Raw genomic sequence first — 12,798 nt, forward strand, 5'->3', positions numbered from 1 at the left:
TCCACCCAGTAACACACCGGGCACTGGGACCTCCCCCAGTAACACACCGGGCACTGGGGCCCTGCCCAGTAACACACCGGGCACTGGGACCCTGCCCAGTAACACACCGGACACTGGGACCCCGCCCAGTAACACACCGGGCACTGGGACCCTGCCCAGTAATACACCGGCACTGGGACATCGCACAGTAACACACTGGGCACTGGGACCCCGCCCAGTAACACACCGGGCACTGGGACCCTGCCCAGTAACACACCGGACACTGGGACCCCGCCCAGTAACACACCGGGCACTGGGACCCTGCCCAGTAACACACCGGCACTGGGACATCGCACAGTAACACACTGGGCACTGGGACCTCGCACAGTAACACACCGGGCACTGTGACCCCGCCCAGTAACACACCGGGCACTGGGACCCTGCCCAGTAACACACCGGCACTGGGACCTCGCCCAGCAACACACCGGCACTGGGACCCTACCCAGTAACACACCGGCACTGGGACCCTACCCAGTAACACACCGGCACTGGGACATCGCACAGTAACACACCGGGCGCTGGGACCGCGCCCAGTAACACACCGGGCACTGGGTCCCTGCCCAGTAACACACCGGGCACTGGGACCCTACCCAGTAACACACCGGGCACTGGGACCCTGCCCAGTAACACACCGGGCACTGGGTCCCTGCCCAGTAACACACCGGGCACTGGGACCCTACCCAGTAACACACCGGCACTGGGACATCGCACAGTAACACACCCGGCACTGGGACCCTGCCCAGTAACACACCGGGCACTGGGTCCCTGCCCAGTCACACACCGGGCACTGGGTCCCTGCCCAGTAACACACCGGGCACTGGGACCCTACCCAGTAACACACCGGCACTGGGACATCGCACAGTAACACACCCGGCACTGGGACCCTGCCCAGTAACACACCGGGCACTGGGTCCCTGCCCAGTCACACACCGGGCACTGGGACCCCGCCCAGTAACACACCGGCACTGGGACCCCGCCCAGTAACACACCGGGCACTGGGACATCGCACAGTAACACACCGGCCACTGGGACCCTACCCAGTAACACACCGGGCACTGGGACCCTGCCCAGTAATACACTGGGCACTGGGACCCCGCCCAGTAACACACCGGGCACTGGGACCCCGCCCAGTAACACACCGGGCACTGGGACCCCGCCCAGTAACACACCGGGCACTGGGATCCTGCCCAGTAATACACTGGGCACTGGGACCACGCCCAGTAACACACTGGGCACTGGGACCACGCCCAGTAACACACCGGGCACTGGGACCCCGCCCAGTAACACACCGGGCACTGGGACCCTGACCAGTAACACACCGGGCACTGGGACCCTGACCAGTAACACACCGGGCACTGGGAGCCTGCCCAGTAACACACCGGGCACTGGGACCCCACCCAGTGACACACCGGGCACTGGGACCCTGCCCAGTAACACACCGGGCACTGGGACCCTGCCCAGTAATACACTGGGCACTGGGACCCCGCCCAGTAACACACCGGGCACTGGGACCCCGCCCAGTAACACACCGGGCACTGGGACCCCGCCCAGTAACACACCGGGCACTGGGATCCTGCCCAGTAATACACTGGGCACTGGGACCACGCCCAGTAACACACCGGGCACTGGGACCCCGCCCAGTAACACACCGGGCACTGGGACCCTGACCAGTAACACACCGGGCACTGGGACCCTGACCAGTAACACACCGGGCACTGGGAGCCTGCCCAGTAACACACCGGGCACTGGGACCCCACCCAGTGATACACCGGGCACTGGGACCCTGCCCAGTCACACACCGGGCACGGGGACCCTGCCCAGTGACATACCGGGCACTGGGACCCTGCCCAGTCACACACCGGGCACTGGGACCCTGCCCAGTAACACACCGGGCACTGGGACCCCGCCCAGTAACACACCGGGCACTGGGACCCCGCCCAGTAACACACCGGGCACTGGGACCCTGCCCAGTAACACACCGGCACTGGGAACCCGCCCAAAAACACACTGGGCACTGGGACTCTGCCCAGTAACACACCGGGCACTGGGACCCTACCCAGTAACACACCGGGCACTGGGACCTCGCCCAGTAACACACCGGGCACTGGGACCCTGCCCAGTAACACACCGGGCACTGGGACCCAGCCCAGCAACACACCAGCACTGGGACCCCGCCCAGTAACACACCGGGCACTGGGACCCTGCCCAGTAACACACCGGGCACTGGGACCCCGCCCAGTAACACACCGGGCACTGGGACCCTGCCCAGTAACACACCGGGCACTGGAACCCTGCCCAGTAACACACCGGGCACTGGGACCCTGCCCAGTAACACACCGGGCACTGGGACACTGCCCAGTATCACACCGGGCACTGGGACCCCGCCCAGTAACACACCGGGCACTGGGACCCTGCCCAGTAACACACCGGCACTGGGAACCCGCCCAGTAACACACTGGGCACTGGGACATCGCCCAGTAACACACCGGGCACTGGGACCCTACCCAGTAACACATCGGGCACTGGGACCTCGCCCAGTAACACACCGGGCACTGGGACCCCACCCAGTAAGACACCGGGACTGGGACCCTGCCCAGTAACACACCGGGCACTGGGACCCTGCCCAGTAACACACCGGGCACTGGGACCCCGCCCAGTAACACACCGGACACTGGGACCCTGCCCAGCAACACACCGGCACTGGGACCCTACCCAGTAACACACCGGCACTGGGACCCTGCCCAGTCACACACCGGGCACTGGGACCCCGCCCAGTAACACACCGGGCACTGGACCCCACCCAGTAACACACCGGGCACTGGGACCCTACCCAGTAACACACCGGCACTGGGACCCTGCCCAGTCACACACCGGGCACTGGGACCCCACCCAGTAACACACCGGGCACTGGGACCCCACCCAGTAACACACCGGGCACTGGGACCCCGCCCAGTAACACACCGGGCACTGGGACCCCGCCCAGTAACACACCGGCACTGGGACCCTGCCCAGTAACACACCGGGCACTGGGACCCTGCCCAGTAACACACCGGGCACTGGGACCCTGCCCAGTAACACACCGGCACTGGGACCCTGCCCGGGCACTGGGACCCTGCCCAGTAACACACTGGGCACTGGGACCCTGCCCGGGCACTGGGACCCTGCCCAGTAACACACCGGGCACTGGGACCCTGCCCAGTGACATACCGGCACTGGGACCCTGCCCAGTAACACACCGGCACTGGGACCCTGCCTGGGCACTGGGACCCTGCCCAGTAACACACTGGGCACTGGGACCCTGCCCGGGCACTGGGACCCTGCCCAGTAACACACCGGACACTGGGACCCTGCCCAGTAACACACCGGCACTGGGACCCTGCCCAATAACACACCGGGCACTGGGACCCTGCCCAGTAACACACCGGGCACTGGGACCCTGCCCAGTAACACACCGGGCACTGGGACCCTGCCCAGTAACACACCGGCACTGGGACCCTGCCCAGTAACACACCGGGCACTGGGACCCTGCCCAGTAACACACCGGGCACTGGGACCCCACCCAGTGACACACCGGGCACTGGGACCCTGCCCAGTCACACACCGGGCACTGAGACACCGCCCAGTAACACACCGGGCACTGGGACCCCACCCAGTAACACACCGGGCACTGGGACCTCGCCCAGTAACACGCCGGGCACTGGGACCCCACCCAGTAACACACCGGGCACTGGGACCCCGCCCAGTAACACACCGGGCACTGGGACCCTACCCAGTGACACACCGGGCACTGGGACCCTGCCCAGTAACACACCGGGCACTGGGACCCCGCCCAGTAACACACCGGGCACTGGGACCCCACCCAGTGACACACCGGGCACTGGGACCCTGCCCAGTAACACACCGGGCACTGGGGCCCCGCCCAGTAACACACCGGGCACTGGGGCCCCGCCCAGTAACACACTGGGCACTGGGACCCCGCCCAGTAACACACCGGGCATTGGGACCCCGCCCAGTAACACACCGGGCATTGGGACCCCGCCCAGTAACACACTGGGCACTGGGACCCTGCCCAGTAACACACCGGGCACTGGGACCCCGCCCAGTAACACACCGGGCACAGGGACCCTGCCCAGTAACACACCGGGCACTGGGGCCCCGCCCAGTAACACACCGGGCATTGGGGCCCTGCCCAGTAACACACTGGGCACTGGGACCCCGCCCAGTAACACACCGGGCATTGGGACCCCGCCCAGTAACACACCGGGCACTGGGACCCTGCCCAGTAACACACCGGGCACTGGGACCCTGCCCAGTAACACACCGGGCACTGGGACCCCGCCCAGTAACACACCGGACACTGGGACCTCGCCCAGTAACACACCGGGCACTGGGGCCCCGCACAGTAACACACCGGGCACTGGGACCCCGCCCAGTAACACACCGGGCACTGGGACCCCGCCCAGTAACACACCGGGCACTGGGAAACCGCCCAGTAACACACCGGGCACTGGGACCCCGCCCAGTAACACACCGGCACTGGGACCCTGCCCAGTAACACACCGGGCACTGGGACCCTACCCAGTAACACACCGGGCACTGGGACCCTGCCCAGTAACACACCGGGCACTGGGACCCTGCCCAGTGACACACTGGGCACTGGGACCCTGCCCAGTAACACACCGGGCACTGGGACCCTGCCCAGTGACACACTGGGCACTGGGACCCTGCCCAGTAACACACCGGGCACTGGGACCCTGCCCAGTAACACACCGGCACTGGGACCCTGCCCAGTAACACACCGGGCACTGGGACCCTGCCCAGTAACACACCGGGCACTGGGACCCTGCCCAGTGACACACTGGGCACTGGGACCCTGCCCAGTAACATACCGGGCACTGGGACCCTGCCCAGTAACACACCGGCACTGGGGCCCTGCCCAGTAACACACCAGGCACTGGGACCCTGCCCAGTAACACACCGGGCACTGGGACCCTGCCCAGTGACACACTGGGCAATGGGACCCTGCCCAGTAACACACTGGCACTGGGGCCCTGCCCAGTAACACACCAGGCACTGGGAACCTGCCCAGTAACACACCAGGCACTGGGACCCTGCCCAGTAACACACCGGGCACTGGGACCCTGCCCAGTAACACACCGGGCACTGGGACTCTGCCCAGTAACACACCGGGCACTGGGACCCTGCCCAGTAACACACTGGGCACTGGGACCCTGCCCAGTAACACACTGGGCACTGGGACCCTGCCCAGTAACACACCGGGCACTGGGGCCCCGCCCAGTAACACACCGGGCACTGGGACCCTGCCCAGTCACACACCGGGCACTGGGACCCCGCCCAGTCACACACCGGGCACTGGGACCCCGCCCAGTGACACACCGGGCACTGGGGCCCTACCCAGTGACACACCGGGCACTGGGACCCCGCCCAGTAACACACCGGGCACTGGGACCCTGCCCAGTAACACACCGGGCACTGGGACCCTGTCCAGTAACACACCGGCACTGGGACCTCCCCCAGTAACACACCGGGCACTGGGACCCTACCCAGTAACACACCGGGCACTGGGACCGCGCCCAGTAACACACCGGGCACTGGGACCCCGCCCAGTAACACACCGGGCACTGGGACCCCGCCCAGTAACACACCGGGCACTGGGACCTCGCCCAGTAACACACCGGGCACTGGGACCCCGCCCAGTAACACCACGGGCACTGGGACCCCGCCCAGTAACACACCGGGCACTGGGACCCCGCCCAGTAACACACCGGGCACTGGGACCCCGCCCAGTAACACACCGGGCACTGGGACCCTGTCCAGTAACACACCGGGCACTGGGACCCTGCCCAGTAACACACCGGGCACTGGGACCCTGCGCAGTAACACACCGGGCACTCTGACTCTGCCCAGTAACACACCGGGCACTGGGACCCTGCCCAGTAACACATCGGGCACTGGGACCCTGCCCAGTAATACACCGGGCACTGGGACCCTGCCCAGGACACACCGGGCACTGGGACCCTGCCCAGTAACACACTGGGCACTGGGACCCTGCTTAGTAACACACCGGGCACTGGGACCCTGCCCAGTAACACACCGGGCACTGGGACCTCCCTGTAACCCCTGTCCCCTTGTTAATCAAGAGCCTATCTATCTCTGTCTTAAAGACACTCAGTAACTGGGCCTCCACAGCTTTGTTTTAAAGGATCGTTCCTTTCGCCTGAGATTATGTCCTCTGCTTCTAGTATTTGATCACTGAGAGTTCATCATGTTCTAGATAAACAGGAGGATATTGCCGGGAAGCGACCTGTCCATTCATCAATCAGCGACATAGAAAAACAGGAGAATTCCTTGGTTAGAAAGAGGGTGTTAGGAGTCATCAGAGGCGGGTGGGGAGTTTGCAATCAATTCCAATGTGTTGGTACTTAAACATTCCAATCTCTAGAAGATTTCAGCTGAGCAGTGTTAGTGGGGGCAGCAGGAGGCACAGGCAAATCACTCACTTAAAGAGACAGCCCCCCAGTGTCCGTTGGGGGTTTTAAACAATTTCAGGTGTTGTGACAATTAGTAAAATGTGCTGAATGGCCTCTTTTCGCACTACATGTTTCAATCGTCTCATCAATGTAAAATTATTATTAAAAATCTTGCCTTGCTGCTGCCATGACAGTGGATCAACATTGAAACAGCCCATGTCAACATTGAGAATGGAAAGCCCTTCGGGGAATTTATAGGTTAAACATGGGGAAGAGTGAATTATTTGTGATACATCCAGGGGACCAGAGTAGAGAGATAGAAGGCTTACCGCTAAGGAAAGTGGAAAGAAACTTCCGATACTTGGGGATTCAGATCGCTAGGAGATGGGGAACCTTGCACAGACTTAATCTGACACGGCTGGTGGAACAAATGGAGGAGGACTTCAAGAGGTGGGACATGCAGCCTCTGTCGCTGGCGGGCAGGGTGCAAGCAATTAAGATGATGGTCCTCCCGAGGTTCTTATTTGTATTTCAATGTCTCCCTATTTTAATCACCAGGGCCTTTTTTAATAAAATAGACAGGAGCATCACGAGCTTCGTGTGGGCAGGGAAAGTTCCGAGAGTAAGGAGGGGGTTCCTTCAGCGTAGTAGGGACAGAGGAGGACTGGCACTACCGAACTTGGGAGATTATTATTGGGCCGCCAATGTGGCAATGATACGTAAATGGATGATGGAGGGTGAGGGAGCGGCGTGGAAAAGGCTGGAGAGAAGGTCCTGTAAAGGGACGAGTTTAGAGGCGCTGGTGACGGAGCCGCTACCGTTCTCACCTAAAAAGTATACCACGAACCCGGTGGTGGCGGCAACACTGAACATATGGGGACAGTGGAGGCGACAGAGAGGGGTGCGGGGAGCCCTGGTGGGGTCCCCAATCAGGAACAACCATAGGTTCGCCCCAGGAAGAATGGATGGAGGATTTCAGAGCTGGTACCAGTTGGGAATTAGGAAGGTGGGAGATTTATTCATAGATGGGACTTTTGCGAGCTTGGGAGCACTGGAGGAAAAGTATAAGTTACCCCGGGGAAATTTCTTGAGATATATGCAGGTGAGGGCGTTTACTAGACAACAGGTGAGGGAATTTCCGCGGCTCCCGACACAGGAGATACAGGACAGGGTGCTTTCAGGGGTGTGGGTCGGAGAGGGCAAGGTGTCAGAGATTTACAGAGAGATGAGGGAAGAGGGGGAGTAGTCGGTGGGCGAACTAAAAGGAAAGTGGGAAGAAGAATTAGGGGAGGAGATAGAGGAGGGTATGTGGGCTGATGCCCTAAGCAGGGTAAACTCCTTTTCCTCATGCGCCAGGCTTAGCCTGATTCAATTTAAGGTGCTACATAGAGCACACATAACGGGGGCAAGATTGAGCAGGTTCTTTGGAGTGGAGGACAAATGTGGGAGGTGTGGCGGGAGCCCGGCAAACCACGCACATATGTTTTGGGCGTGCCCGGCACTGGCAGGATATTGGAAGGGAGTGACGGGAGTGATCTCGCAGGTGGTGAATGCCCGGGTCAAACCAAGCTGGGGGTTAGCTCTATTTGGAGTTGCGGAAGAGCCTGGAGTGCAGGAGGCGAAAGAGGCCGATGTCGTGGCCTTTGCGTCCCTCGTAGCCCGGCGCAGGATCCTACTCATGTGGAAGGAGGCGAAACCCCCCCCGGACTGGAGGCCTGGGTAAACGATATGGCGGGGTTTATTAAACTGGAGCAGATAAAGTTTGCCCTGAGAGGATCGGCTCAAGGGTTCACCAGGCGGTGGCAGCCATTTCTCGACTACCTCGGGGAACGTTAGAGGGAAGACAGATGACCAGCAGCAGCAACCCAGGGGGCAGGGGGGGGGGAGGAGGTTTAGTTGAGGATAGGTCAATAGAGTATGAGGTTTTGTTACTTGTGTATTATTATTATTGTTAAAAAGTTAAAAATTTCTGTTTTGTTATTGTTATCGTTTCGTTTGTTTTGTAAGCGGGAAAAATGTTGTTCAGGAAAGAATTTTCAATAAAATATATTTTAAAAAAAAGAGAAGCCTGTGTGTAAACCGTCCGCTGTAACAATGTAATTGAGGGCAGTGGCCAGTAGGTGGCGACTTTGAGTCAGTGTCTGAAGTCTGTCCCCCAGCTCAGCCACCATCTCGTGAATATATTAAATAAGAATATATGCATCAAAGAGCTGTGGGCAATTTAACAGTGATTTTTCACAATGATCTAAATAGCAAAATAAATCAGATTTGGAGCATTCAATTAATCTCGAAATTCTTCATTTCCATTTTCTGAAGCTATCAAAGAACAAAGAAAAGTACAGCACAGGAACAGGCCCTTCGGCCCTCCAAGCCGGTGCCGACCATGCTGCCCGACTAAACTACAATCTTCTACACTTCCTGGGTCCGTATCCCTCTATTCCCATCCTATTCATGTATTTGTCAAGATGCCCCTTAAATGTCACTATCATCCCTGCTTCCACCACCTCCTCCGGTAGCGAGTTCCAGGCACCCACTACCCTCTGTGTAAAAAAACTTGCCTCGTACATCTACCCTAAACCTTGCCCCTCGCACCTTAAACCTATGCCCCCTAGTAATTGACCCCTCTACCCTGGGGAAAAGCCTCTGACTATCCACTCTGTCTATGCCCCTCATAATTTTGTAGACCTCTATCAGGTCACCCCTCAACCTCCGTCGTTCCAGTGAGAACAAACTGAGTTTATTCAACCTCTCCTCATAGCTAATGCCCTCCATACCAGGCGACATCCTGGTAAATCTCTTCTGCACCCTCTCTAAAGCCTCCACATCCTTCCGGTAGTGTGGTGACCAGAATTGAACACTATACTCCAATTGTGGCCTAACAGTCTGCTTTAAATTCCATTTTTATGGGCAAGGGGGAAGGGTGTCTGACTTAATGGGAGTCACAGATTCCCATGATGCCAACTAAGGCACCCCATAGCCTCTCAAAGACAACAATATCGGGAACCTGCCCAAATTACTCTTGGGTAATAGAAGTTCATCAGCATTCATCCTGGGGAGTGTTTCATTGATTGCTACCCCTCCCCAAATTACAACAGAGACCTCACTTCAGAAACTCTTCACTGGCTGTAAAGGGTTTTTAAACGTTGGAGGTTGAGGAAAGCACGATAGTACAAGTTTTGTGTTTCTAATGTTGCTGAAGGATCACCAACTCGGTGAAAGACGCTCTTTGGTCTGCCCGAGGCGTGTTGGTCATCAGCGCGAAGACTTGTCCCTGACTGGGTGTTACAGACTGGGTGTTAGAGACTGGTGCATTCCAACGTCCAGGGTGACATGCTGAGAAAGGCACTAAAGCTTGGGGCAGCCACCGCAGAGGCGCAGTGGGGAGGGTCACTGTTTAAGACCTGCAGTGAGGGACTGGGAATTGTATAGAACCCCCTCGGGCTGTATGACTCACATTGAATGTATACGGTGAATATTACATGTGTCATGTGAGAGTACCTTTCAGAAATGGGTGTTTATCAAATAGCTGCAGGGATGTCAGAGTGTGGGTGGAGCTGGGCTGTCTGTCCGCTTTTACTTTAGTTTTTGAGCTGGCAGCTATAGTGTGTATTTAGTTTCATTTTCAGAGTTGGAGCTGCATCCAGCCAAACAAGGTGTAATTTTGATCTCTCTCTGCCTGAAAAGAATGTCTTCAGGTCACTTGCTAATTTAAAAGTGATAACTGCTCTCAGTAGAGAATTTAAACCTGCTGTCTTTGTTAAAGAGGGTATTTGTCTTATGGATGTTGCTCGGAAAGATTAAGGGTTACTTACAGAGTACTGTATTCTTTTGGGGAGTTGATAGTTGCTAAGATGTTTACAGTGTGTTTATGAAATGTTAACTGGATTCAAAGAATAAACATTGTTTTGTTTTAGAAGTACTTTAGATCTCTGTTGCATCACATCTGTAGAGTGGGCCCTTGTGCTGCCCATAACCAAAATCTATTAAATGTTGTGGGTAAGGTGAATTCCATGATACACTTTGGGGTTCTCTGAACCCTGGGCCGCAATACATGAATCACCTCAAGAGTGCAATGTGATCTTGTAACTTTTGTATTGACTATTTTGAAATGTCTGTAACTTTTCTTTGACTGCATTGAAGCAGCTCAGAGCGCAACTTTGATCTATGTAGAGAACCTGAATGCTATTGCACTTTGTGTGATGGTCACTCAGAAATGTTTGTAATGTTCTTTCAGATTAAAAAAATTGTCATTCATTTTTATTGTTCTTAAGGGTTTTGGCCAAGGATGGTATCATGACTGGTACAGGCTTGGAGGGCCGAAGGGCCTGTTGCTGTGCTGTATTGTTCTTTGTTCATCCCACAGTGCTGCACCCGATGGGCATGAAGAACAATGGTCACCGTTCCAATTTGCAATACTCTTCGAATTTCAGCTCCCCAAAAAAACCTTTAAATTGACTCGACCGGCGAAGACTGTCTCTTTAAGATCGGAGTTGTGTGCCTCGCACAGACGGATCAAACGCAAGCTTGCATCGAGCGGAAGGTGGAAGGGAAAGCGCAGCAGGGTCCAGGGGGTGGGGAGTGAGGGAAAAGAGGGGCTGAAGCTACTTGTGCAAACCAAACCTCGATTCGAGTAGCGGCGCTGACTTCCCAAATCTGATAGGCAACCTGCGCGGCTTCGGGGAAAAATTCACCTGCGGCACTGCAACATCAAACACACAGTACAATGTGGTGAGGCCCAGGAATGGAACGGGAGGAGGGCGGGGGGGGGGGGCTCTGAAAATAACATGGGGAACACAATGGACGCATCTGATCCCAAGACGGGCTTCCAACAACAGATCTGCACCATCAAGATTGCCTACTCCTACCTCCGTAATGTCGTCCCGTCTCAGCCAATCTGCTGCCGAAAGCCTCATCCATCCTAACTTCCAAACTTTATAAACTCAAGCTCATCCCATTGCTCTGCTGTCTGTATCGTAACTGGCTCAATGCCCTGTTTACCCATTCCTCGCCTCCCCTAGTCGCCACATTCCGGCGCCTGTTCGGGTACACAGAGGGAGAATTCAGAATGTCCAATTCACCTAAAAAGCACATCTTTCTGGACTTGTGGGAGGAAACAGGAGCACCCAGAGGAAACCCACGCAGACACGGGGAGAACGTGCAGACTCCACACAGACAGTGACGCAAGCCGGGAATCGAACCTGGGACCCCAACATTGTGAAGCAACAGTGCTAACCACTGTGCTACCCTGCCGTCCTCTTTGGAACACTCCTTAAAATCTATCTCTTTGACGAAACTTTGTCCTTACACAAAAACAGAAAATGCTGGACAATCTCAGCAGGTGTGACAGCATCTGTGGAGGGAGAAGGGGGGCAACGTTTCGAGTCTGGATGACTCTTTATGTGGCTAAGTGCCAAATCTTTTTTTTTTTTTTATAATCACTCCTCTGAAGCACCTTGGGTTCTTTCATTACTTTAAAAGGTGCTATCTGAAAGCAAGTTGTTGTTGTCTTCTATCTACAGGACCCAAACTAGCCACTCCCCAGTAAAATCTCCATGAGGTTAAGCCTTAGCCAGATGTCATCTTCATCACCAGCCTCTTCCTAATTTAACAGCCTGACCAAGCCCAACGTAAACCGCCCCAACACAACTCAACCCTCCCCCACCCAATTCAACCCTCCCAACCCAAGCCCAACCCTAACCCAACCAAGCCCAACGCTAACTCTCGCCAACCCTAACCCTCCCCATCCTAACCCTACCTCAACCCTCCCCAACCAAGCCCACCCCTAACTCTCCCCAACCCTAACTCAACCAAGCCCAACGCTAACCCTCCCCAACCCTAACCCTCCCCATCCCAACTCAACCCTTAAGCTAGCATAAGCAAGCCCAACCTAGCACTGTCCAACCCAACCCTAACTCAACCCAACCGAGCCCAATGCATCCCTAACCCCAAACTAAACAAGCCCAATGCAACCCTAACACCAACCAGCCAAACCCAGCTCAACCCTAACCCCAACCCAGACAAGCCCAACTTAACCCTACCCCAACCCAACCCTAACACCAACCAGCCAAACTCAGCTCAACCCTAACCCCAACGCAGACAAGTCCAACTTAACCCTACCCCAACCCAACCCTAACACCAACCAGCCAAACTCAGCTCAACCCTAACCCCAACGCAGACAAGTCCAACTTAACCCTACCCCAACCCAACCCTAACACCAACAAGCCAAACTCAGCTCAACCCTAACCCAAATGCAGACAAGCCCTACTCA

At 56.9% G+C, this 12,798-nt stretch overlaps 1 protein-coding gene across 4 annotated transcripts in view; it reads right to left on the reverse strand.

Moving 5' to 3' along the window:
* Positions 1-12,798, reverse strand: part of anxa6 (annexin A6) — a 182,446-nt gene that overhangs the window by 82,337 nt on the left and 87,311 nt on the right. For all 4 annotated transcript variants that reach the window (XM_072512738.1, XM_072512739.1, XM_072512736.1 and 1 more), the window contains exon 14: positions 11,151-11,229. In XM_072512738.1, the coding sequence (XP_072368839.1) occupies positions 11,151-11,229 (79 nt within the window). The remainder of the gene's footprint in view (positions 1-11,150; positions 11,230-12,798) is intronic.

The sequence above is a fragment of the Scyliorhinus torazame genome, chromosome 7 (genome assembly GCF_047496885.1).
Source record: "Scyliorhinus torazame isolate Kashiwa2021f chromosome 7, sScyTor2.1, whole genome shotgun sequence".
In the NCBI taxonomy this organism is placed as follows: domain Eukaryota; kingdom Metazoa; phylum Chordata; class Chondrichthyes; order Carcharhiniformes; family Scyliorhinidae; genus Scyliorhinus; species Scyliorhinus torazame.